The sequence below is a fragment of the Anser anser genome, assembly GCF_964211835.1.
Source record: "Anser anser genome assembly, chromosome: 6".
Classification (NCBI taxonomy): domain Eukaryota; kingdom Metazoa; phylum Chordata; class Aves; order Anseriformes; family Anatidae; genus Anser; species Anser anser.
This window is the reverse complement of record NC_139726.1, coordinates 31,495,199-31,522,674: the sequence shown is the minus strand read 5'-3', so window position 1 is coordinate 31,522,674 and position 27,476 is coordinate 31,495,199. Positions and strand designations below refer to the sequence as shown.

Sequence of the window (27,476 nt, the reverse complement as noted above, 5' to 3'; positions counted from 1 at the left end):
GCAAGTTCTCCATGATGTTGTTTGTTTGTTTAAAGTGGAAATTTGATTGGAATTTCTATTCCAAGTTAAACTTAAGTCTAAATTGTATTGTATTCCTGAAATGAAAGCCCACTAAGCCAATTACGAATCAATTTTCAAGCAATACGTATAAATCATATGCTACACAGTGGCTTTCATGAAAGAATTAAACAAGTTTAGAAACCCCCTGAGATGCAAAAGCTCATAAGACAAGGTCTGGACAAAGCTTAGGACTCTCCACTGAAATGCAACATTGGTATCACAAATGGAGGGGCAGTGCCCAGTTCCCATCTTCCAATGGTCTGGAAACACTACTAGCCATCCTACACAGCCTAGGTTCTTTCCTGGCTTTGCTACCTTCTTCAGGCTGCACCAATCTGTCTAATGCTTTCCTAAAAAATGGTTAAAACAGTGCCTCAGGAGTTGAAGACAAGGATGCCAGCCCCACGTGGGCTGATTACCACCGCCGTTCCTTTTGTTACTACACTGAGGAATTAAGTTCATCTTTTTTCAACAAGGCAATCTTGACCAAATGTAACCTCTTGGATCATGATCTGAATGACTGCTATGCACAACTCCCTAGTTACCATTAGGGTATTTAATTCCTCAGTTCGTAAGATGTAGTGTTTCTCATTTATTCTTATCATTCTTCACTTTTGGCAAGTTGGCTCCCACTCACCATCGGTATTTTTTATCCCAACCTTGCAGGAAGCCCCCTTTACTCCCTGAACGTAGACAAGTAGGCACTACGGACTCCCATAGAACTGATTTCCCCTTTAAAACTCAACAATGCTGTCTTAGAAGAGATCAGAGGAAATCCCTTCCAGCTGTCACTGTTTTCAACAGATTATTTTTCAACTAAATGCATTTCTTTTACAAGAACCTGGTCTTGGCAAACGTTTTGCTGAAGAATGTTAGGCAGAAGCATACCAAAAGCCTTGTAGTCACATTGTAGTCTCATCCAGTGCTCTTCCTTTATGCCCTTAGATAATTCCCTTGCTTAGGAAAATTATGTTGAATTGACATGATTCATTTTTTCACAAATCCAGGTTAAGTGTCTTCCACTTTATGAGACACTTCTAAACACATTTAATTTAATTTGCCCTATTATCCTTTAGATTTTAAACTGACGCTCCACCGTTCAGGTCATTTCCTTTATTTCCTTTGCCACTATGACCACTGTTCCCTCCTCTCCAGCTCAGATTTTTGAAGGCAAATGCTCCAGATGTAGCATTTCAGACAAGCTCTGCAGGGTGAGCTTTAACAGATCTTACTAACCTTTGTTCTATGCTATATTAACATGCTAAATATCTGATCAGAACCTTTATGAAAACTGAAACAAATAGGGTGGCAAACTGGGGAGGCCGAAATATTCGGTTTTATCTGTTCTCATTTCAGAACTATGCAACTGACCCTACTAAATGCGCAGTTGACTCTACTAAATGTGCAGTGCTATTGGTGCATGTACTAGTAAGGTACTGATGGTACAAAGAATTACCTTTAGATTGCCTGAGAAACACTAGTGTTCACCAAGCTACAATAAGCTAAGAAAGTGTCAGTGTCTCTGCACTGAAGGAAAGCATGTAATTACAATAATTGCCCTTGGAAACAGGCAGCTGACTTCTCTTGGTATTTCATCATCTCAGCAGACAGCACCTACCTGGCTGAAAGCGTTGCCACTCACAATGTGTTGTGTTGAACAGTTAACATCCCAACCTGAAAAGAGCTCCGAGATCTGTTCTGACACAAGGCGCTACTGACGGTGAGACAAAGGCAGCATTTATGCAAGCTGCCTCAGCCTCCTGAATATTGTTTCCTCAGTTCAAGCTTCAGCACTCCTACCAGAAGTAGCATACATCGAATCTGAAAATGTGCTCCTGCAGCATTGCTGAACTACTAGTTACTCAAATGTCGTTATAAATCAGGGCTAACCTCTTGAGACATGAAAAACATTACTACTCCTTACATTAAAAGATGCAGCCTCTATTATATGTATTTCCTAGCAATGTTACTTATTTCAGTGTAATGTTAAAGATCAAGTTTGGTTTTGAGTTTTCCAAGAGGCTCTTTGGGTACAACACCAACATCAGTGTTGGGATTACGCTACGTTTTGCGGATAAAGCGATTCTCAGTATTCTTGCAGACCCAACCAGGCCTGCGAGTCACACCGTATCCTTGACATTAGGCTGGGGAGCTCTTAGAGCCAAAGTACTTGCACATATCCTCTAGTCCCATCACAGTGGTTGTGTATGTAAAAACCTCAGACAGACAGTTAAGATACATACTGCTTTGGAGTAGTTCTTCCTTTTGGTCCTCTCATTCTCTAATCCAGCCTGCAGTGAGATTAAGAATGCAGGGTGAAAAGATCAATGAATTTGTGTGCACACATCGAGAGCCAGGCATGCATACCATCAAGCAAAACCATCAGTCCAATACTCCTCCAGCTCTGCAGAACATGGCTCAGTAAGCACATATGAAAAAAATCAAATCTCAAATCAAATGACCAGTTATTAACGAGTATTGTTAAAAGTGATGATAGTACTGTTAAATTTAGCAGCCACAGTTAAAATTATTCATGCTTGATGGGTTAAGTCAATTAATTGAGCTACCAGCTGTCTATACTTACTACATCAATAGATCCATGCAAAATCCAAATGTGTTTGAACTATTTTTGTATATAGGTCACTCAAATAGATTCATTGCATCTCTAGTCTGAAATAGGGCAGGGAATGAAGGAGAGAAAAAAAGCTAGAAAGCCTGTAAAGCTGCTCTCCAGGCTGCTTTCTACAGAAACAGAGAGACCTCCGTTTCAACACAGTACTGACACAACACAGCACTGCTAACATTATGAGGACATCTAAAGAGCTGAGATTCAAGTCCCCATCTTCATTCCGGTCCTCCAAGAGTCAGATCTCTGGTAGGAGGTGTGTTCGTCCTGCCTCCTGTGCTAGATCTAGTCAGAGTGTGTTTCCGAGGGTTCTCTCTTTTTGGATTTATGCTGATGTAAATCTAGACAGAGCCAGTCAGACGATGGACAGACTAACAGAGATAGAGGAAATAAAAGCTTCTCTGTCCTGTCTTATGATAAATACTGAACTGGACTTAACTCGGACCTCCCTAGTTCACCCACTGAACAGGGTGCGTTCATCCCAACAGTAGGCAAAGGAGTAGGGTCTTCCCACTGGGACCACAAACTGCCTCAGGATCACTTTGGATCATCCCTTATCTTACGTGAGCTATCACAGTTGATGTTAGTTCCTTCTTGAAAATTAGGTTTTAAACACACACTACAACTGTCAGACTAATCTCACCACTGGATAGGCGCTGGCATAGTCCAAGTGAGACTGTCAAGGCATGGGAGGAAAAAAAAAACATCAGAAGACAAGGGAAAACACTAAAGCAAGCGATGACAATCAACCTCCTCCACCCCCCTACAAGAACACCAAGAACAGAGATGTAAATCCCACATAAGTAATTCTGATAACTCTGGACTTCTTGCACAAAGCCAGAAGTCAGGAACTTTGTCAAGTGGCCAAAACAGGGAAACATACACAAACCCCATCACAAGTGACTAATTTCAGCAATATTTCATGCTGGACAGTCTTGCACAAGAGAGACAGCCAGCTGAGAAGTGGGACAACAAGGATACTTGCAGTGGAAAAGAGACTGAAGAAAACCAGTGTCTCGACAAACACAGGATGATGTTATTGAGCTTCCCTACAAAAAAACTGCATGGAAGGGCACCGAGCTTGTGGGACTTCTGAGACGAGAGGGACAGGAGATTTCTGATGCTTTCACGACAAGCCACAGGAAAGGCTGTCAAAGCCTGCAGGAGGCATAGAGGTGCTCAAGATAGCATGATATCAACCCACTAGGCTGCTGGTTACAGGGTAGCCACTGTTGTGGAGCTTAAATCAACTGGCAGGGCTGGTCTAATCAACACCACGCTGATGGCTGCTGTGCCAGAAGCATCCAGGGCAGCTCCTCAACATCTAGCTCAGCAGCCCTCTGGTGCCTGCAGTTCGGATGTCCACCTCACAATTATTCCAGGAGAAAACTCAGAATAAACCCAGGCAGGTTAGCAGGGAGGTAAAGTTGCATATATAAATGCATACTGCCCCATTTCATGAGAGCTGCCTGTACAGAACAGAGCCATCACTTCGAGGAGTAACTCCTAATGCTCCCAGCCTCACAGTGACCCAGGGTGCCCTGGGCACAAGATCTATTTTCAGAAGGTGGAAGCCTTGTAGACCAACTATAGTGGCATCCCACAACTAAGGAAGTAGTCTTCAAATATCCAAAAAAGAAGAGCGTAGTTTTACAAACCCTTCATGGACACCAGACAGCAGTTTCTGGTGCTTTCTTCGTGCTCAAATAGCTCAGAAGTCCTCAGAGGTGACTTTTAGTAGTTGTTCTTTTTATTTTTTTTTTTTGCTTTGTTTTAAACACACACGGTAGGAGCCAAACCTTCACAGGTTAAGCACAGATGTGGTCATACTTAAAATAAACTACTGTGTACCTGTATTAGGGAAACAATCAATGTCACTTAATTGTGAGCAAAAGAGCCAAATGAAGTGAAAGGGTAAATTTCAGTTTCGGCTAGATGTACTACTTCCTTTCTCCTACAATCCCAGTGACACTTGGATCAGGGAAGGAAGTCTTCAGTTATCCCAGCTTCTGCCAAAACTCTTCCTGTGCGTGCCCAAGATGTCAGATATCTTGCACAAAAATATTCAGTGTGCTGCTTTCCGAGGGTAGGGGGGAGTCTGTGCAACACCATGTGAAATACCAGGCTGTCAAGTTTCAGCCAGATGGTTCCGTCAGAAAAGGACATTCTTTGCAAAAATATCGGGTATTTATGGGCCATCTCCTAAGCCAGCTGAAGATCCTTGTTCAGCAGAGGAGCAGTGGTTATCAGAGCCTGAAGTCACGCTGACAGCCCCAGGAAAAGCATCAGAAAAGCTCCGTCAAGGCATGGTCAGGAACAGAGTGCAGGGCTTCTGCTGCTTAAATGTATGAAAACAAAAGGCAGCGGCAGGATGGAACCATCAAAATGCATCAAAGGAATCACCAGTGGCTTTCCATGAAGACAAGAAGTCTTTCAGATGAATGCAGCACCAAAGTACTCGCGTTTTACCCCATCGAGAGGGACACAGTTTCAACCAGGGTTAAACAAACTTCTATCAGTCACCTTCTGAATATAAAAAAATGAAATTTTATCTGATTTAGCATATTTTTCTTCCCCAAAACGTGTCCAAATTTAAGTAAAATAAACAATGGTTTTCAAGTTCAGCTGTGAAGATAAGCTTTCATTTGTTGAATCTTTCCTGTTTTAAGGCATTTTCTCTCTCAGCTTTGAAAGGCACTCGACTAAGTTTGCAATCTTAAAGAATCAAGATTTTCACAGCATTTCTTAAATAGTAATAAGGATGCTACTAAAAAGGGAGGAAGGCAACACTAAAAATTTTAAATACGTATCATGCTATCTTAAGGTGACATACATTAGGAATCAGGAAGCGCTAACCAGTCTCTGCGGTAGTAATTAATTTATTTTTTCATCTTCCAAAACTCTTTCACAAGCCCAAGAGGCATTTCACTCAATGCTGGAGATACTTGGTCTAGGAAAAAAGGGGTACTTCTAGCCTAGATAACGATTAACAAGAGTTTTAAAGAGAAAAAATATATGAATTTTATAAAAAATAAAACCTCCACAGAAGCCAGAAACCAAGGACAATAAACAGAGACCTTGTTGTGAATGACACAGGTCTTGCTTGCTCTACAAAATACAGCTGACCATCCAGCCAAAGCCATGTAACCAGTACTATTGATGAATTACGAACATCAACAGAAGTTTGAGTTATTCTCAAACACAGCTGTTTTAGGCCCAAATCACTCCATAACAAGCTAGAAGCAGCTGATTCATGTTGAGAAGTGCTGAGCACTTCCTCCACAGCATTACTAGCGGTTGTTTCTGTTGTGTTGCTACCAAACATTGCTCCAGACCATCAACACACGCTGCCCCAATAGCATTAGCTGTTCAGAATTAAACTGCTTAAATTATCTCCACAATTGCAAGAGCTGATTATGTAAAAATCTTAACTCTAGCACGTGTAAGGACAAGTACTGTACTGGTATTTTGTGAAAAAGCATTTAAAGTTTTTCTCCGGATTAGCACTGGGTACTCTTCCTTCCCACAACTCAGCTCAGGGCTTCTTCCCAAATTCTCAGTATCAACAAACAAACAGGGGAGTTTCCACGGTGCACACAAAAAATAGCAGCACAGACCATAATTTTGGCTGAGTACTTCCTGCAACACCGGCGAGAAGCAGTAACCAGAAGGGTATCTGTAGTCACATGCTTTGCTTGTGTTCCTCATCAGTGAATGCAAATCTGACAGATCCCCTGGTTCAAAGAATTACTAGCCAAAATGTTCTTGGGAAACACATGCACCTTGAACATGGACAGTGGCATGATTTTGGAAGGAAGACGTTTTCAGTGAACTGAGAAAAAAATGCAGAATAACCACTCTGGTGGTACAGGAGGACAGCATCGTCGATACACACACATGCACACTTAAATTGTACAATTTACCAACCCTCAGGCTTCCACGGCTACCCACTGACATGCGCTCATCTTCATCCGAAGCCTAGCAAAAGAAAGTATAAAGACAAGAAACCAATGAAAAGAACAGAAATAACAGGCAGTGATGTAAATGCGGGTGGCTTTGATGGGACAGAAGGAAAGAAAAGGCTTGCAGAACAACTATCTAATAAAAGGAGTGCATTAAGCTACAAGCAAAAACTAAATGAAATCATCCCTTGCCCAAGAAACATTACCGAGCATTTTACTACAGGATGAATTACAAGTTTGCTCGTCCATTCCTTGTTCTATGTTCTTGGCCACAGCTGAATAAATTTACATTACACCCTCCAAGCAGGTTGTCTCCCCCACCTCCCTCTCCCCCCCCTTCATTCTCGTGCATTTGCAAAAGCTCCTCGGAGTGGCTGGGGAGAGGGCAGAGCAGTCAGGAAGTGGTTTTTGGTGGTTTATTCAGCTGGGGGGGGAAGGAGGATGCTCTATTTTTTTCCTTTTAAAAGGAACTGCCTTATATACGTCTGTTTACTTAAGGGGAAATGTTTAGCTACAAAGCAAAAGCAAATACTAACCGAGGCATTTCTTCGGGCTCTACGGGAATAACGCTCACTGTCTTCCTACCGAGGCAGCAGAGAAAAATAAAAAGTGAAGTGTTGAAAGGACAGACACACCAACACAGAGCCTTCAGAAAGACACAGTGAAACTTACAGAGTTTAGGAGTCAGTAAGGTTAAGCCACATAATGGAAGGTGACACCTTGTCAAATCCAAAAAGCCCTTTTCCCTTCGTTGTGACCCCAGCTTTCTTCCCCTCCCTTTTATTCCACTACATACTGTTACATTTGCAGTAAACGTATGCAGGGACTTATTTGCATCTCAAAAATCTGTTTACGTGATCGAGTGCATTTCTCTGCATCTGTGAATCGGTGTACTCACAGGGCCTTTTTAATTAAGCTTTCTGCTTTACAGTCCTTCGAAACCTGGAAAGTGCTGTAGCATAGCGCTGGAAATGCTGTAGTAGATGCTGCGTGTCAGTAAATTGATTTTACATGGAATTTTTGAACAGTGGTAGGAAATGGGGGGGGGAAGTTTCATCATTGTAATTAAGGGTTCTCACATCTGAACTGATTTCTAAGCTAGGGAATTACTAGTAGCAGGGAGCTAAGCTCACCAAACGAGGGTTTGAAGAGACTTAATGGCTTATCTGCGAGACTGGAGCATCTTCAGGTTGCTCCTTGTGACAGCAGGTTTCAAGAAGGCATGCACCAAACCGGCATTAATGCTGGCTAAGTAGCAAAACTCTCGGGGACTTTGAAAGTTTTCCTCCCCGCTGGAAGTGAGCTGTTCCGTTTCGCCTTTTTCAGCGTGCGCGATTCATCCGGCATCGCTGTTAAGTGATGCCATGAACTTCAGACATGCCAAGTCAAGGCCTTCCAGCCCTGTAGCAATTCCTTCACCCCACATTAGGGCTGTTAAGAAGTCAGATGGTGCTAACAGCCAAGTCTATACCTGAGCTGCTAAGCCAACTCCAGCGGGACCAGCAAAAGCCAGCGTTGCCACAGTGCAACTGGTCATGGCTCTGGAGAGCGCCCGGAGCAGCAAGTACAAAGACGACTGAAGCAGCACAGAAAAAACTTGCCCAAAATTTAACTGAAGACAGATTTGAAGAGACTCACATTGCAGCAAACCCCACAAGAAATAGAGTGAGTGCACATATTCCTTGTGTGAGGGGCTTTAGTGGGTCTGTAGGCCAACCTTCAGGTGGCAGGGTCTGGACAGAGGTCTGGAAAAAGAGATGGCTCTGCCCAAACCCTTCCCCGTGTTAGGCCATGTTTCAGGTATTGAACAGAAATCTTTGTGCTAAGGGAGGAGTTCACACTTCCAATGTATGGAAACACCTACTGGGGGGGGTTCAGACTATCAACCGTACAAGAGTTCAACACGTAAAAGCTGGTTAACCACGTCGATCGAGGCCTACCATCCACTGCTCGATGTCGCCCCATTTAGTATCCAGACCATAATATTTCTACAGACAGAAAAGGGAAAAACAGAATTTAGATGAGATAGGCAGATACTGACATTGAGACATGCATTGCCAGTGGATTCACACACAGATTGCACAGACATGCCAGGGACAAGGCCCGCCATGCAGCACATGCCCAGGAAAAGCTTCCAGGCAGAGGGGTGTTCATGGGACACCTTCTTACTTCTCAGCAGTGCAAAACCCCAAAAAACAGCACTATGGGGAAAGGAGCAAAGGGTGTAATGAGTCCTGAGTCCCTGACCCACTTAAGTCAAGACTCATTAGGAGGGAGCTGAGCACAGAACACTTTCAGGAGGAAAAATGCTGTCAAATCGTGTTTACTGCACAGATTTGCCAAACCGGGAAGACAAGTTGAATAAAATGCAACTAATCTCAGTGCATTCTTATTCACTGTTTTCAGAACTCCCCAGATCTCCTTTTTGTCCACATTTCCATCACCTTGGCAGCAGTGCTACCACCAGTGATGGCAGCACAGGAACCTCTGGGACCCTCTAGAGCTCTGTGCATTTCAGTACCAAGTGCCGTAAGTTTTCCTAGCAGGCTGTCTCTTCTGAGCTGATTCTCAAGGTCGTATTTTCTCGGCATCACGTTTGGAACTTCCCACTGAACTTGCATTTCCACCAGACAGCAAATTGTTCAGGATCAACAAGTTTAACAGGCCTTTTCTTCTGCCCCAAACACGCACTTGGACTGCAGTTTGCATTCCTAATGGGAACTCTAACCCTGCTGTGTGAAGGAACATCACCGGACTAAAGCACAGTCAACAGATGGAAATCCTGCTTAAGGAAGTATAGCACGTGTCTAGGAATGGTTCAGATTATGCATTTTGAGGTTCATGTACCTGTGGAAAAAACAAGCCTATACTTGCCTGCTTTCTTAGAGGCTTGAGGAGGCAGGAGCATCAGCAGTTAAACCTTAAGTAACCACCAGAACTCAGAACCTTGTTCTGTTTTATGCTCTGTAATTAGCTCTCACTCTATGGTATTAATGTAATTTGACTTTCACTCCTAAAAAAAACCCTATTTATTAATAAACGAGAAGGAACATCTGAGCACTTTATGATATTGCATCACTTCATTCCTACTTTAGAGCTCTTCCTCATTAGGCAGCAAAATGATTTTCATTTAAGGTCATCTTCATTTTCATTTTGACAGCTTGAAGGGAAGGAAGCTGGTTATGAGGTCGAAATTGCAGAGAGTTGCTCGATTAGGAGGCCGTCCTGGACAACCTAAACTGCACAAAGACCTTTGAATGCTGTCAGGTGTGAGGTGAAATCGGGAAAAACAATATTAGAAAGCATTTAGGCCAATAACTTGAAAATGGGAAATGAATTCACTGCATTATTGCAGGTTGAAATAGTATGCGAGCATCTCTCTGGAGGAAGAACAGACAACAGTTCAAGGTATTTAACCACATCCCTACAAGGGCATGGAAGCGTTCCCTTCTTCTTTCCCTGTTAAAATCTGTTTGTGCACGAATACATCTAGCAACCTTCTACAATGCCGAGCCAAGTTGCACTTAAATGAAATTTCTCCCTTAAACTACATGAAATTAGAGAGCACTGCATGAACTACTGTTTCTCCAAGCTTACGTGCTTCCTCACAAGTGCTTGGACTGGTTACTTCCAGGAAGAACTGAAATGTGTGTGTGACAGCATGCTGTGCAATTACGTTTTACATACATCATGTGCTGCAAATGAGCCCAATTCCTAAAATTATATGAACTCCAGCTGGTTGGGATTGTAGACGTGAGCAGAACCTGCAGATTATACTTGGTGGTAAATCAGATCAGGTAAAGCCTTATTAAAGGCTTTCTTTCCCCCAGATTTTCTGACACTAGAAACAGATTTAATTAAAAAAAAATAAATCATAAAAATGATAAAAAAAATAAACCAGGGGAAAAACACCCAAAACATCAGTATAAAGGCAGGGAACCCCTTCTCACACCTAGGAAGGGTCCATAAACATGCTGATGGCTTTTGTAAGGTCTCCTACTTCCTTTTCCTTCCCTCTGTTCTTAACTTCTGACATGGGCTTCAGAACTCGGTTTCGCAAAAGGGAGATGAGGAAACACCCCTTAAAAGACTTGTAAGGCACGAGTTAAATTCCACTTACAGTCTTTTTCTCCACCCTTTGAAGTGACATAGCAATGTGCCTAATAGCCACAAAAGAAAATTGTTAATGAATTAGATTTTTAATCTAAACAGCACATCTCACACTGGACTCAACCAGCAGCATCTGCCATATCAGCTATTTTGCCCCATCAGCCACTTCCCAATTCTTTAAGTTGTCTGTTCTGCCCAAAGGGGCCTGGTTGGAGTGAACATATAGGTTAAAGGAGGAAGAAATGCTAAAGGCTATTCATCTGGTCTTAAGTCGGATGTCTCTGTCACCCTCAAGTTCTCCTCTACCCTGAGAAGTGATACTAAAATTAAATAATTAATGACATTAATACCATTGAGAGAGAATTCCAGATCAGATTTGCTCACTAAGTGACAGTGAGACTGCTAGACTTGCAAACTCACTACGGGATGTTGTGAAGCTAACCCACTTATCTTCTCATCCATGTCAGGACACCAACAGTAAACAACTTCTTTGTTTCCATGGGGCTGCGTATGTACCAGGAGATTAAATTAGTGTCCATAAAGGAGACCGATAACAAGCCTGTTGATCCACAGGAAGCTGTTAATTTGATTCACTCGGTACACAGTCAACTCCCCATATAAAAACAAGAGTAAGATGTATTTGTCACCAAATGAAGCGAGTCAGGATTAAGCACCAGAGCACATGCTTTGAGCAGACACCTTCACACACACAGGCACTTAAAGGAGAGGTCAGCATTTCCAAAAGCACACGCACTGCTATACCAAGCTAGGGAAACATGCAGCGAGGGCCAAAGCAAGCAGACTGGGGGGGTTTAGGACACGTTTATCACTCAGCAAACAAGCAAGCAAAAAAAAAATCTCAGAAAAATTCATTCACTGAAATGGAAAATGGGCAGGCTTAAAGAAGTGCATGCTTTGTCCCTCCCTGCAAAATCTCTTTAGGGCTATTCTCCTCGCAGGAACCACACAGGTCGCGTGCTGGAAGTGCAGAGGGGCCAAACAGCTTTTGGTACAGGACAAGTGACCCCAGTTAGAGCTATGCTGATTATTATTATTATTAGCTGAGCCACCTTTTTGAGCTACGAGGAGGAAATTGGGAAGAAATCATGCCTTTAAACCAAGGGGGAGAGTATTAAACAATATAAAAGTGCTTGTAACTTCTTGGTCAGACAGCAGGAAGGCCGTGCACTTTATTTACAGGACGATTACAAATTCAACCACCGTATCCCTGATTTACTTTGTGACTTTCTGCAGGCAAAGTCATCTCAAAGTCACTCCTCCTGCTGGCACCTGTTAGGTGCGTGCCCAGCCGGAAATATTTCCAGCGATACACTTGGCTTTCAACAGCAACGCTGCTGTACAGTGACACGGGAGCCACCCTATTTGCATGCACCGGATGGTTTGCAGAACTGCTCTTCTGCTCGTTGCTTATTGCCAAATAGTCACTGGGAAAGGTTATATTAAGTCCTTGACCAGCCATTTTATGCAGGTCACCTTCCCCCGCTCCCCTTTATTACCCACCCCACCAGGCTAGGGGAGGAAAGGAGATGTAAAGGCTTGGAAATACAAAGCCTGCTGGGCATCTTCCGTTCTTAAGAAGTTTTTCTGAAATGCTAACAAGACTGCTAACGTGAGAAAACACGCATGCAAACAAGAATGAAAGAGCAAGCCCTACCTTCTGAACTTGATAGATCTAGGGAAAAAAAAAAGGAAAGGAAAGAAACAAGGAAAGAAAAGCGAGCGTGAATGGATGAACAGTAATGCGATGTTCCATAAGCCAGGCTAGAGGGAAAAATATCAATTATGCAGAACATAGAGTAAAACATGAATACAGAAAAGTACACGTTGAAATCCTGTCAAGCTGGGTGAAATGAAAGCAGGGTTCATGTTCCAGGCCTCCTCCACATGCCTTGCTGAAATATGTTCCTGTTTGCCTACCTGCTGGACTCCTGGAGGTGCACAGACATTTCTCCCTGGGCCTTGCACTGGCCAGAGGCTGACCCTGTGTAAGGCAGGACCTCTTGCCTTTCTGACCCCACTCCTTCAAAGTCACAGATGCCCAAATATTCACCTGAGGTGACAGCCGTGCATCTACCATCACAGTAAAAGCAAACGCAGCACTGCCTACAGAAAAGCTGTCCTTCTGTTAAGGGCAATACCAACACCGCACATCCTTCAGCTGTGTGCGGGACAGTGTCAGCATATTAAAATTACAGCTGCTCTAACACAGCTGAATTTAGCTGAAGCAAATCACAGCACTGCCCTCAGAACCGCCAGCTGCCCGGGTAAGCGTCGACGCTGAATAAATTCGACCACCAGCCCCCTGCTCCGTGAAGATGAGCCAGGGGAAGGGAACGTTGCTCTCACTCCAGCCCTTCAGCTGGTCAGAAGGTGGCAGGGAGGTTTGGCCCCTGTATTTTGGGGCCAGAGGATCCTCGTCATCCACTGCTCTCCTGGGCCACCTCAGGTGAACCCTGAGCTGGGAAGCAAAGCGCCCTCCTTCCAGTCGCTGCCTCGGTGCCCAGATCAGGTTCCCCTTCGTGATTGGGAAGGACAACTGCAGAAGCCAACTTAATACCTCAGGAGCATTAATTCCTATTGCTAGGAGCACAGAGGGGATAATTGAGACCCGCACTGAAAGGCAGCGTTCCCACACAACTAATCACCTCGCTTATCTGGTGCTAAGAAAGCCTCTAAGAGGAAAATGAACTCAAGCCTCCCACAGTTCCCAAGAACACAGGGGCTGATCTGCACACGCAGAGTGCTTTTCATCTGCACGGGAAGCCAAGCACCGCAGCTTTACAGGTGGCTGTTAAACCTTTAGCTCTGCCATGGATGTGTCTCCTACACCATGCTCCTTTTCAGTACACCTTACCAGGGCTGGCTAACAGGCAAAGCCAAGCTTGAGGCAGACAGCAAACGCTTGTACACGGATGCTTTCCGAGCGCTGTTCCGTGGCTCTGAGAGAGCACCACGCGCGCCTTTATTTTCCAAACCCGACACTTCAGGCTTGGCAGAGCAGGTGCCCCTGGTGCGTGCAGCAGGACACAGAAGAGGTCTTGTGTCCAGGACCCAGATTACGGGTGGCTACGATAACAACAGGGCCCTTGTTCAGGGCCGGACACCGCAGAGCGGCAAAGGGACACAGGGACAGAGCCACGTTTGTTGTCCTCACTGTCACAACCTTTCACAAACCTGGGGTTTCTCGGTCAGCCGTTACATCAGCTCATCTCTTAAGCGACTGATCTCTAATCAGTGTACTGTCCTTGTTAGATAACACAGAAGAGGAAAAAAAAAAAAACCTCTTTCAAACAGTCCTCTCCATTGCAGGTATGCCCCCCACTAAGAGCTTAACAGCCAACAGACTTCTAAGCAGCCACCGGTCTTAAAAAGCACTTTCCTCTCTTATGGTATCACAAAAATGTGCTTTGCCCACAGTATTAGTGGCAGGCTCTGACTGACGTGGGAGAAAAAACACCACCACAAACTATTGGCAATGCATTTTATGCCACCAGAAGCATAAATGCAAAGGAGGAAAAATACATGCAAAGTATGCCAGGGAAGGAAACTGACAAAGCAGCAAAGGCAAATTTTGTGCTGAAAAAGAAGCGAGGAGACCAGCACACTGCACGGGCCTCGAACTAAAAGCCCAGGCTCGTCTGCTGGGTGAACTGGCATGCGGGAATCTTACCCTGCAGATTAGGGAGTGGGAGGAGAGCCTTCTCTGTTCACTTCAGGCATTAATATTGGCTTAAACAGTGGTCTCCGAGTGTCAGTCCTCGAGGAGACATTTCAGTCTTGCCAGCAGCACGCACAGAAGGTACTCCTACAGAAAACACTCTCCACAGTTACCCCTAATGCTGCAGCTTTAAACTGTCTTGAAACATAACCGTTGGATAAATCTTGGAAAAAGGGCTTTAATAAATTTTATTGCAAGCTTCTACAAAAAAAATCTCTGCAGTTTAACCTGGTAACCCCGCTAGCATTAACAGCTTGGTACTCAAAGAAACCGAGCCAGCTCTCGACTTGCTCTGCGCCGTGAATGAACAATAAATACCAGCACGCACACAAGCGTTTGACTCAGCACCAAACACAACCTTGCAGCAGGAACCAGATGGACCAACCTTCGACTCAGCAAGCATTTAAAGAGCACGGCAGCGGGGCGGGGTCAGCACAGGACCTGTAGGTGCCGGGACTCCTATCAGCTGGGTGGTACCAGCGGCAGGGGACTACGTGCCACCACCTCTGACAGTCACCCACGCGGCTGAGCAAGGGAATTGGCATCTGCCTCTCCTGCAGTGACTTACTGTGTGCTGACGGTGCCAGAAAGCCTGCAGCAGCCTCCTGCTTAATCGTTTGCATCTCTGGTGGCTAGCAACAGCAGCGGCAAGTGGTGCAGAACAAGTTCACGCAGCTGTGTTCAAGTACATCTGTGCCTTTCTCGGAGCCTCCCAATGAGGAACCTTGCTCTGTTAAATACACGCGATTCAAGACTGACCACTGCCCTTGTCTTCATAGAGCAGCGTAGATCATGGTTCCTGTGCTCGTTTTCTTCCAGAAAACACTACCTAGCTTACTTCCCTGTTATACTTGCATGTGCGCTCTCCTTACCTTCCTCTCCCTGAGAGCACGCTGCCGCTTGGCCTGAGATGGTATCGGGCGATGAGATGAAACCACCTTCCCAAACACACCTGGGATCCTGTTCCACCACTGAACACTGCAGCAGCCTTCCATCATAGCTTTCCCACATCGCACAGCGCAATTCTTTCCTCCCAAAGCCCATCTATACCTTAAATCCCCAATTAAATTTACATGAAGCAAAGGCTGGTCCTGCACCTGCAGCAAGCCTGCTCACCACCACCTAAACCCAGGCTGCCTGCATGAGCTCCTCACCATACACTCCTTTGAAAGGAAAAGGACTGGTCAATAATGTGGCTGATAACAAACAATCTTAATTTCCAGAAGGGTCACCTGTGCTGAAATTTCTGCTGCCAGTTGTTGTGCGCTACATTAAGTCAATCCTGCCCAGAGAAGAGCTTGGTATGGTATCACACACTCCCCACCATTTACTGGTGAGCTTTATTGCACGGCTGTGACTAATCTTTGGGGCACTCCTCACATGTGGCTACATGGTCCTTTAACAACTTTCTAATAAAACAGCTGCTCCTTCTACTACAGAGACATTTCTAAGATAAAGAATAAAAATCTCAGGTACCTGGTGCATTTGCATTTCCATCAAAAAGAACATGAGTTAAATCATATACACAGACTCATGAGGCAGAAGTTATCCAATTCTTTTAAAATTAGGAAAAATGAAGGAGAGATTAAGAAACATCTTTAATATTTGATGGTGGGCAGGACAGGAGCCAGCCTCTAGTCCAAATCCAAATCAGTAAAACACCCTATTTCACTGCCAGTGGGAGCTATATTGCCATGTTTATAGCTTGTAATAGTAACATCTGGAAACTTTTAACCTACGCCAACAGTATACATACATTCTCAAGAGATCCATGCTCCACCAGAAGCCTGTCAGAGCATGTACACTGCTTGAAGCATGAACAAGTACACACACATGCAATAAATTTATTCATTGCTTTTTAAATCCCATAACTGGCTCTAAGAAGCCTTCTGAAGTAGTAGTGCTTAAAGCTCTGGCTGTTTGACATGTGTGAATGTGCTATTTATTTCTCTGAAGAGTTTGGGAAGGAAAATGAAGATTGCAGACAGCAAGCTATCAGGACACCAGTATACCACAGTATGTTCTCCGAAGAATCAGCTGCCAAATCCCTTGTGCTGATTGCTATTCAGAATTTTATCTGTGTCCTCTTTCATTATATTTGGAAGATATTTGTGGCAATGAAAAGCTTTGTGCAGCCATCCTCATTAGCTCTACCTTGCATCTGGGGGCTGAGATGAAGCTATGTGAAAAATCTAGGGAATATCCAAGCTTGCGAAATATTAAGCAAGTGTGCAGTCACAGTATGTAATTTATGCCAGTGAATTACAAAACAGATTGTAATGAGTATCTAGGTTAGCTTGCACTGAATTCCCTATGTTGGAGTGACACCCTGTACCACTCCATTTCCATCTACGTAAGGAGATTTTCACCAAGTTTTCAGATCAGTTATTTGTGGGAGCACACAGAACCTTTGCAGGCTTTAACTTCCATACCAACATTTCAATTTACTAGGACGCTCTTTGCAGCAACAGCTTTTAATCTTCAAGGGGTCATCAAGGCTCATTAGTGTCATCTGCAAATTAGATGGTAACGCTGTCACCTGCCGCGACACCCATACTTAGTTCGCAGCCCAAACAAAACACCTACTGTTTGCCTGCTGGAGCTCCCAAGGGCTGCCGAGCAACCCCATCGCTCAGGCTGCAGGCACACCAGGATGCCTGACAGTACAAACGCTCATCCACGGTGCAGACCTCGTGGCCGTGGTCTGGGTTACAAGGAGCATCCCTCAAAAAGCAGCAGCTGTAGCACTAAAAGGATCCTCTCTTCTACAGGCACCGTGCTTGCAGCAGTGCCCCCCTGCAGCTCTTCCTTCTGGTGTGTTTGCAGGAACGTCCAACCCCGCTGCGGCTGCGGGGTGCTAAGGCACATCCAAACGTGCCTCAGCTAGGCGAGGCACAAAGCTCGGCACGGGCAAACTGCCCACCAACTTCTGTTCCAGGCTGTTCTGTTCCTTCTCTGCATCCCAAAGCACAGACGTATGCTGCTTCTTCCTACATAACCCCTCCTCCAAAATCTTTACTTCTTCCCTTTCCATCAAAACTTATTTTACTTGAATAAATTATATTATGATTGCTGGTGACCCTGCTAGGTCTACTCTGCTGTTTCATTAAATTTCACTTCATTTTTGTTCATTGGACATCAACAAATGCAAGTTTTAAGCCCTGCTGGTTGTTACCTCTGGGTTGGTCTACCTGTGCTCCCAGCTCCATTCTAATGGCACAGTCTAAGCTTCTGCGGCTCCAAAACAAACCACTGCTCCCAGCTTCCTGGAGTGGAGAGAATGCCATGCAGCTCAGCTCCTACCCACCAAAACAGGAGCAGAACTGGCTGTTTTGGTCTTCAGGATCATTCATGACTATTCCTACACTGGAGGCCCATGATCTCCCCCCACACTGACACCTAACTTTGCTGGTCCTACAAAAACAACTAGCTTTTCCAAGGGTTTTGGGAGGCTACACTGAGGATTTCATCCAAACACGCTGGAGTAGGCAGTGTTTTACCAAATCCGGTTTCCACCTGTCAGCCCCCAAATTCTACCTCTGCCCACAGCAGACCATCATTTTTATGAATAGGACAACCCCGATTTCACAGCAATGAAGTGAAACGGCTTGCAAGAAGAGAGCTACAGGAGGGCCAGGAGTCTCCCTCCCTCAGTATTTCCAAGGAAATGTTAGGAATTCACCCCCAGTGCGCACACAAACAAGCTGCATACCTCAAAGCTTAATATTAAACAATGGTTATGAGCTAACCACTAGTGTTTTCTGGGAATTGTTATACTGAATTATTCACTGAATTAAAGCTGTTGCCACAGTCCCTGTTTTTCCTGGCGATTTTATTTGCTATCCTACGATAGCGAATAAAACTGAGGAGCGAATAAAACTGAGGCGCACCAGCTCCTCTCGGACTGAGGTCTCAGCCAAGCACAGGCTAACCCTTTGTTCCAGGCTCTTGGATCGTGCCCCCAGCACCTCGGACGTACCTCCTTCTGCTGCCGCTCGAGCTCCTTCATTCGGATCTCCCGTGCCTCTGCCCGCGCCGCTCGCTTCGCCGCCAGCCTCGCTTCAGCCTGCGAAAGGAACACAGTGGTGAAATTACAGCTGGGCGATCCGACGCAAAGCGCGCTCGTTCAGCAGGGCCCCAAACACGGAGGCTGGACTCGGCAGGGCTGTAAACACACCTGTAGGAGTTAATTCCCTCCTGCAGGGAATGGCCCTGCCTTCCACAACTTGTTGTGCTTCACCGGCAGGTAATGCACCCGCGTGCGGGCACTACCCCCGGTTAGCAGCTGCCTTGAACAGCGCCCCGTGCTTCTTTAATTACCATTTGTGGGGCTGGAGAGGAAATGCTGCTAGGGAGAACACTGCCGGATTGATTTATTTAAGAAAGGCAGGTCTTGCTTGTTAGTTTTTTTTTTTTTCCCCCATGCGGTGCAATTGTTTTTTTATTGATGAGTTAATTGGACCCACAGCAAACACATTACGTGCTGTTCTTCCCGACAGCTGACATGGTGTGAGCACACAGGAGGGTGCAGCGGCTCGGTGAACGCTGCTTTTCAGCGCAACTACACACAACCAGGGCTGGAACGATGGAGGCAAGGGAATGGGGATCCTGAGCAAACACACCGGCTCATTCTGAGCATCCAGACGTCGCCATTTAAGCCCAAACCTCTCTGGAGGGGAAACCTGCTAAGAACAGGCCTCCCACGAGAACTATAGAGCTTCCTCATTTCAACGGGGTTGAGAGTGCCAGAACGGGCTGGGAAGAAACATTTTTAATAATCTGGTTTTAATCCCAGGCGAAAACAGGAAGCCTGGTGTGCAAAGTCAGCTCAGCTTTGGTCCGGTGGGATTGCGAGCGGTGCATCCAGCATAATTCAGGAGGACTCGGCAGGGAGCAAGGGGGATCCCGCGCTCTTGTCATTCTAGGAGGGCACCCAATTCAACCCCCCTGGTTCTAGAGCTTCTCCCTGTAAGCAAAGCACCTGTTTTGGCAGGAAAAACTACAATAATATACAGGTCAAACATACAGAAAGTAAGAGCACCAGCTCTTTTGCTAGTACTCCTAAACAGAAGGAAAGCCAAGAGAAGAGAGGAAAAATAAAGGTATCCTGCCCACCCCCCAAAAATGTTCAACCACTCGGACCAGGAGGAAGAGGGCTACAGTTTTCAGGTAACAGGGAAGGACTAGGGAAAGCCAAGCACAAGCTCGTGTACGGAAAGTCTGAGATCCCGCAGTGTTGTACATCTTAAAACCTCATCAAAAATAACAACAAAGAATCTGAATTAGACAGTCCCTTGGAAAAAAATGTATTAATAATAACAGACACACAGCCAGCAGACATGTTATGTATCTATAGATCTTGGGGACTGTTTCAGCTCCCTGTTGTGCAAATACCATACATTTAAATGAAAGCGGTTTCTAATCTGTACACCTCAGACACCTTCAGGTTGGGAAACCACTTGCAACACCAGAAAACCTTCTCAGAGGGTAAAAGCATCCACGGCAGAAAGAACCAAGTGTTGGCTCAGCTCTTTTCGGCTCCTAGTCTGAATTTCGAGGCAATTAGCTGTGCACTGGAGAAAAACCATGAACACACCTGTGCACCCTACCAGGGATGGAGGTACGTACCAGGCTGTGAGGTCTGCAAGTTTTTAAGACAGCCACTATATAAACATGCTCCAAGGCATGAAATCACAGTGCTGGAAGAAGTATTGGATTGACTTTATGTGATCTCTTTACCTGAAAAGAAACCTAAAGAACAAGAGGCAGCGCTGTGAGTGCAGGCCAGCCTCCGTGACAAGGACCGCTGCGTGCTGCTCATCGCCAGGGGCTGTCGTGAGATTCCTCTGATGCCAGATTGCAGCAGCCCTGCAAACACGGACCTGTGCATCCCAAGGAAGGGGAATCCTGCTCCAGCTAATTAAAGATATTTGGAGAGAGATAGGAAACGGAAGCCACAATTCCTTCAAACAACGACTTTGACTCCTATGAGCTTAGAGAAGCAATTGTTTGTGCTGTAAGTCTGAAGAAATATCACAAAAATGAAAATAAACAGCAACAAAAACTTAATCTGTACATGTATCTGGAAATTGTATGCTAAAACCCCAGGTCTGGTGTTGGTGATGGTGACAAAGAACATCAGTGCAAGTTATTGGCTATATTTTCCTCATATATAAAACAAGGTACTCCGTAAGCAGAACATACCACCCAGTACACAACTGCACATCTTAACTTCCCTCCTGCTAGGAGCGACAAAGCCAGGATTATCTGGATGTTAAAATGATTGTGGGTATCTTCCTTATGAATTTCAACAACCAGCTCATCTCCCAGATTAGAAACACAGCTGTATGTAAAATGCAGATGCTGTGCTTTACACACATACGTGTGCATTTCCCCATACGTTCTCCTTGTATGACAAGGGCCAACGGATTTACACCTTTGCTAGCTGTACTGCAGAAGAACACATCCTCCAGAACTGAGCACAACATACAATGAAACGAAGCAACCTGGAAAATGAAGGAAAAAAACAATATTCCAAGCCCTCCCTGACAACAAGGCTTGCCAGTTCCCTAGATACCAGCACTGACTGCAGTGATTTATTCTTTTGAACATCCCGTGAAATGGCACGTTACGTATACGTGCATATATAGGATACATTTTGGTTTTAAGTGCAATCCATGGGGAGCCTCCAATTTACTGTATTACAGCTTTGAAGCCCTCGCCTGCTCATACAGAGCCAATTTTCAAACCTTTAAGACATGCAGGAGTAAAAATACATTTTCCTTTAGTGTCTTGGATTGGCTCACATCCTGGAACTATCATATGTTTTTTATGAACTTTGTCTTTCCAGGACCACATGGCTCCTCAGCATTAAGTATCTGTCACCGCAAGCAAGGGAACAAAATATTCCGGATCCTTTTAAATAGCTTTTGAATTATGATTTTTTCAAACCTAACAAATCCTGCCATTAGCACGTACCTACTGGCACCTCTGTAAGAAGCCAACACAAGGTTATCCCACCCCAAGCACTAATACTTCCAAGTGACTCGCTCGTGTGGCACCAAAGCATCACAGACGCTTTCTGGCTGCAGGGGCCACGGGAGGTCTCTGCTCCCACCCCCGAGCAGCGTTGGCACCGAGCTCTGACCACGCTGCTCAGGGTTTTGTCCATCTGGGCCTTGAAAACCTCCAAGGCTGGAGGCTTTGCAGCTTTTCAGGGCCGCTGCTTTGATGCCTGGCCATCCTCATAGAGACTTTTTTCCCCTCCTGTGTCGTGTCAGGACCCATCCTCTCCCAGTTTGAGCTCACCCCCTCCACGCAGCCCCCATGAAGAGCCAGCCTGTTGGCTTCTCCGTAGCCTCATCTTATATAGCGGAGGAACTAAGGGCAGCCTTCCGTAAGCCTGGTATTTTGCAGCAAATTCCACGAGTAAACTGACCATTGCACTTCAGATGTGTTCCTCAGGGTGCCTGGGTGCTCTCCAGTGATCACTGAATTGTTTCCACCCTGGTTCACGACACCACCAGCTCTTTTGTGCTGGATGAAGGCAGTTTGCAAGAACGAGGCCATCCTTCCCTAGAGCTTTCACATCCACAGCGAAGTGAGACGACACGTGGCCAGCAACACACAAGGAGGACAAGATTCCCATGGCATGACAGATCGATCCAATAAGCAATAACCCCTGGTGCCAGCCACGCTGACAGCGCTTCGGTTCAGCATGAACTGAACACTTCCAAACACAGCTTATTCCGTTACCTTAGGCAAGGTCAGCTTAGAAGGACTTTTCGGCACGCCAGACGCTTTGAGTTCCTCTGGAGGGTAAGCAACAGCTTCGAAGTACTCGCCTGTACCCAGAAAGTTGTTACCAAGGAGCAGCAGGTCAGCCAGCAGCACAAGCTCCATGTCTTACCGCAATGGTTCCCAGCCCTTCATGGCTGAGGCTGTCCACGAGCCTTCGGAGAGTATTTTCTGGCAGTTTTCCTGCGCAGAAGCACAGCCCACCTGCCGACAGCAGCAAAGCCAGGTGCTGCAGACACACGAAGGATTGTATCGTGACCTCCACTGCCACTACGGACTTTAAGCAAAGGTGTAAGAGGGTCAGATTTATTATGGACCTCTTCCTCAAAAGCAGGAGCACGACTCAGCTTGTCTTGGTTCATCAAACCACACACTTGGGCTGCATTTTTGCAGTAATAGCTCTCTGCTATAAATACCTTGGTTTCTTGCACACCCTGCAAAGCATGGCGTGAACTCAGCCTTCCTCTCCGTGCTGACTGTCCCAAAACAGGCTCTGCCTGAATGGCCCCGGCCTCCCTCCAGCCCGAGCACTCCCACACCAGTCCCGAGTCACCTCGCCCATACCCCGACAAGGGACACAACGCTGCTCAACACACCTCCAGCGGTGATGAGCACAGGCAGACTTTGAAAATTTGGAGTACAAAAGCTAAAATGAGAGTCTTGAGGCTGCTAAAATAAATAGCTGTTCAAGGGATTTGAGATGAGATAAATCACTAAGACCGAAGGAGGCAAATCTTAGAACCATCTAAAATTCACTACTGACTCCGTGAGTAACGCAGGCCTCATCAGAAGTGACAGATCACTGGCAAAAACATACGAGTAAGAACACAAAGCCTAATTGCACTCATTAAAGAGCTTTTGTAACTTCCCTTTTATGAAGCATTGCACATCTGACAAAGATTGCTGGCGGCTTCAGCTGAACTGTGCGTGTCATCCAAAAAAACCCGCAGGGGCTTCTGCAAAGCCCCGTGGGCAAAACAAGAGGAGATGACAACCACGCTGCCGAGAGGAGCGTGGAAACCCACAGCAGCTAAAAAAGAATTGCCTTAATTCAGGGAAGTCGCTGGAACTCTCCAAGTACACATCCTGCATTTTTGTCATTTCAGTGCAATCGCCCGCAGTGATTTATAGCTGCGAATGCCCTGCGAAGCGCGTGTTGCTTTTGTCTGTCCTCTTGCTCTGCACCCCACAGCCCTGCTTAACGCTCGGTTTAGTGTTCAAAGGAAGATCCAGCCCTGCGCAGCAGATCTTTATCGTGCACGAAGGAGTTCAGCACCTTCAGCCCCGAGCAGCCTGCGACCTGCTTCGTTACCGCTGTGCGACACCGTCCAAGAACAAGCAGACGCTGGACACCAGCCAGGCAGGGCCAGCAGCGTTTCCTCCCCCTGTTTGCCCCACGGGGCTGTGGGGAGAAATGGGAATATCCACAGCTGTGGGGTCAACCTGTGCTGTGCCCAGCGCCGATGCACGAAGCACAATGCTGGCGGAAGCGGGGACTTCCCGACCCCGAGCGCGGCGTCCTCTCGCCCAGGGAAGCTGGATGTCCATTATCGTCCCGATGAGAGAATTATGGAGGTGACTTGGTTAGGTAGAGGCTGATGACACACATCCTGAAGGTGTGCATTCGTGAAGCTTTTCCTTTCTGCAGCGTTCAAGGGTTCATTGTTAAACTGGAAGCCCCAAGAAATAGCCAACAAAGGCAGGAAATTATGCTGCTTTTTTGAGCACTGAAAAAAATTATGTTGACTTACCGCACAGCTACACGCATCGAAGGTTTCAATCTATACAAAGCTCTCCTTAAATCCAACGTTCTCAAAATGATCTGCTTCTAAGGCTAAAAATTAAGATTAGTTTTGTTTTTTTGTATTTTGTGGAGGGCTGAAGCGTTTGTTAGCTTGCCAGCACAAAACCATATTCAGAAAGCTCTCTGATCCCAATGCCGCAGACATTTTAAGACATATGTTTGCCCGACTAAATGATACCTGCAAACCCTGCAACAGCTATTACATATTTCTGTAACAGCTATTCTCAGGCTGAGTTTCTTGCCAATGTGCTTCAGACAGAGCCAGCAATTCGCATTTGCTGCAAGCACAACTTTTCATGGGTGCTGCCATCCCGGTCCTGTGTTCTGCAGGTGAAAGCTTTTTCCTCAAGCGTTGCACAACGGTTCACTCCCTTTACGTAAGTCACATGCTTCATTAGCCAAAAGAAATCTGATAAGGCTTGTTGTACTTCTCAAAAATGTAAAGCTTATTTGGACAAGCAGCACCTGACTTGCAATATCCCCATAGTGCAGCAGGCGCACGTATTTACCGCAGTAAACCCGCAGCACTGCTGTCCTCCACCTCCTCTCCACTCGAGCAACAAGTGATGGAAACCAGCGAGCTCCAGGAGCTGCCCCTGAATCACCACACGTTCCATCGCCCTGAAACGAGGCTGTCTGGAAATGACTTCTGTGGTTAGAGGTCATTCACCTGCATTTTTTGCATCCCAGTTGGGATTATAAATAAATACACTTTGCACCATTTGATCATCTGATGGCGAGCCTGTGAATCACACAGGGATTGCTCAGCCCACATCCTGCCCAGCTTACCTTTCTCTTACATGCAAATGGCTCAGAGGGCAGCAGGTTCGCCTAAATATAAACCAAGGATTCCTTGCTAACCACCACCGACCAGCACCACCCTTTAGGCAGAGAGGCTCATTATGGACTCGTCTGACAGCTTCCCTCTGAGCCACGGGGTGACAGCGAGGAACGAGGAATGGGTAGAGCGACAGCTCGTGTCAGCAGCTGAGAAATCCCTCCTTTAAAACTTCATGCAGGCACAGGGCTGCTTTGCAACTTGTAGGAAGCACAGAACCAATTCAGCTGGTGCTATCTGCTCCCATACCAAACTGAGCAGCGAGCAGCTTACATTTTTGTGCCTTATTTTTGAAAAGCCTTAGAGAATTCCCAGCCTTTTGCAGAGCTAGCTGCCTGTGACTGTCAGTCAGGGGCAAAACCAGGCACCTTACTAGCTGCAGAGCTGCTGTGAATTACACACATGCCCAAAATAAGGCTAAATACTCATAGACTGTTCCAAATCATAGAAAAAAGACACATGCAAAAAACCCACGGATCTTTCTCTAAGGATCCACGATCATTACGCTTGAATTCAGGCAAAGGCACAGGCAGCTGCAAGTGCGGGGCAGAAACCTGTAGGAAGCAACCTCACAACACAGCAGTGCCGAGCAGCTCAGTAAGTGCCCAGGAACCTCACGGCAGGCAGCTGGTACTTGCTGTAACAGGGACTGCAAAGTACCGGTGGGACTACAGGCGCCGTCCCTGCTGGGCTGAAAAAACCCAAACCACGAAGGGCTGTTTTTTAGGCACGTTCAGTGCAAACGCACACCAGCGTGAGGGGAGCTGACTGAAGGCTGAGCAGCCTGGGGAGAGCTGAACGAGCACAGGTGCTTCCCCTGCCCCGCTGTGATTTTGGGGCTGGGGCAGCTGGGGAGCCCTGGGCAGCACAGCAACCCTCCCTCCCTCCCTCCTTCTCCCCCCGCCTGCCTTACCAGTTTCTGAGCTTCTGGGCTCAGGCAGTCTGCTTCCGTCTGCATGGCCGCAGTCTGTTCTTCTCATGAAAAACCGAAAGAAAAAACAGAGAGCGGTAACATATATCCCCAGTGCTAATCGCTAGGTCCCTGCTGGGGGGCACGCAGCCCTCCTGGCGTCCCTCGGGTGCCGACACGAGGCTCTGACACCCCGGGGACAAAGTCCAAGCCCGGTTCCTCGCTCGCTCCGCGGGCTGCTGGCGCTCGGCTCTGAGTCAGCAGCGTGCGCGCAGCAGCGACAGGCAGCTGCAGCCCCGTCCGGAGCCGTCGGGCTCCATCACCAGCCTCAGGATGTCACGAGCAGTGCAGCAGCTCGCCCGAGCACGCCTCGGGGTTTCCTTGAGGGCGGCAGCTTCCATCGGGCGCGGTGCCAAAATCTCCCCCAGACCCAGGCGGCTTTGGCGAAGCAGCTGTTGTCAGTGCTAACGTAAAGCGCTTCCCTTCAGCAGTTTATGGCAGAGAACGGATTGTGAGGGTGGTTTCCAAGCTTCCCGGGCTCACAACCTCCTTGACAAACACCAGCACCAACTGAAACTCCCTGCTCAGTGCATGTCCACCCTCTGGGCAGCACATCCAAGCTCCAAGCCGCGTCTCTGAGCATGCTGGAGATAACACCCAGCAGCACCTGAACAGATGCCTACATGCATCTATTCACATGGCCCGCATTTGCATCTCAGAAATAAACCACCTAACTGTTGCTAATTTGCTGCAATTATATCAATACGGTGTGCAGGGCTGTGTAGAGCTGAGCTTAAAACGAGTGATCTGAGCTGGATGCTCCAGCATGGGCTTGATTATTTAAAAAATAGCAATTTTTTTGCCTTTTTTTTTTTTTCATTGTTTAGTATGTAAAGACAGGAAAAAGCATCTTCTAAGTCTCAAGGTACTGCAGAGTCAGCAATCAGGAACATTGGCTGGACAAAAAAAGGGAATTCTGTGTTTCAAGAGGTCTTTGGTGATGAACTAGATGGGACTAAAATGTGCTGGGGGGACACAAAAAAAAATCAGGAAAAGAATTAGAGAACACAGGTGTTTAAGCAACACTAAACAACCAATGCCTCAAGATCTACCTAAGAAAATCTGATGAATAGAGCAGAGACCCTGTCTCCAAAGACATTAGTGCCACCTCGATCCCACCCGATTTGATCTCAGAAGCAGAGGCAGGGCAGGGAGGAGGACCGGAGCGCCAGCAGCTCCTTGCAGCCGCTGAGATTCCGCAGCAGCAACAATAGCAAACACCACGAGTCATCTCTTCCTGGCACCGGCTCTTCTCGGGCTGCTGAGACGCAAAACAGGGCGCTCCCTTAGCAACTAAACCCTGCTCGCTCTTTTCCTGGTCACCGGCAAAGGTTGGGACCTCGCGCAGCCTCCACCCAGCAGCTGAGCTCAGTTTTTCCATGAGCTGCTCACCTCGCGCCGAGAAGCCAGCTCTTCACCCTGGCAGAGCACCCTGTTCCTGCATCTTCCGTGCCGCTGACAATGTTTTAGCTAATTATGGAAGCGCTGGCACTATTTTGCATTCGGAGGGTAGGATGCTGGCTGGATTCATTGGCAGGCGCTGGACACAGCCACGTCCCATTGCTCCTGG

General features: G+C 46.4%; 1 protein-coding gene across 17 annotated transcripts in view; it reads right to left on the bottom strand.

Moving 5' to 3' along the window:
- The window catches only part of LRRFIP1 (LRR binding FLII interacting protein 1), a 104,898-nt gene that overhangs the window by 41,115 nt on the left and 36,307 nt on the right, over nucleotides 1–27,476 (bottom strand). For 7 of the 17 annotated variants that reach the window (XM_083841396.1, XM_083841397.1, XM_083841393.1 and 4 more), the window contains exon 2: nucleotides 18,477–18,563. In XM_083841396.1, coding sequence (XP_083697522.1) covers nucleotides 18,477–18,563 — 87 coding nt within the window. Of the gene's footprint in view, nucleotides 1–2,303; nucleotides 2,352–3,329; nucleotides 3,363–6,577; nucleotides 6,665–7,184; nucleotides 7,230–8,588; nucleotides 8,637–12,433; nucleotides 12,452–18,465; nucleotides 18,564–25,849; nucleotides 26,503–27,476 lie in introns of those variants that run through there. The other 10 variants (XM_083841407.1, XM_083841394.1, XM_083841408.1 and 7 more) reach the window with 8 other exon arrangements.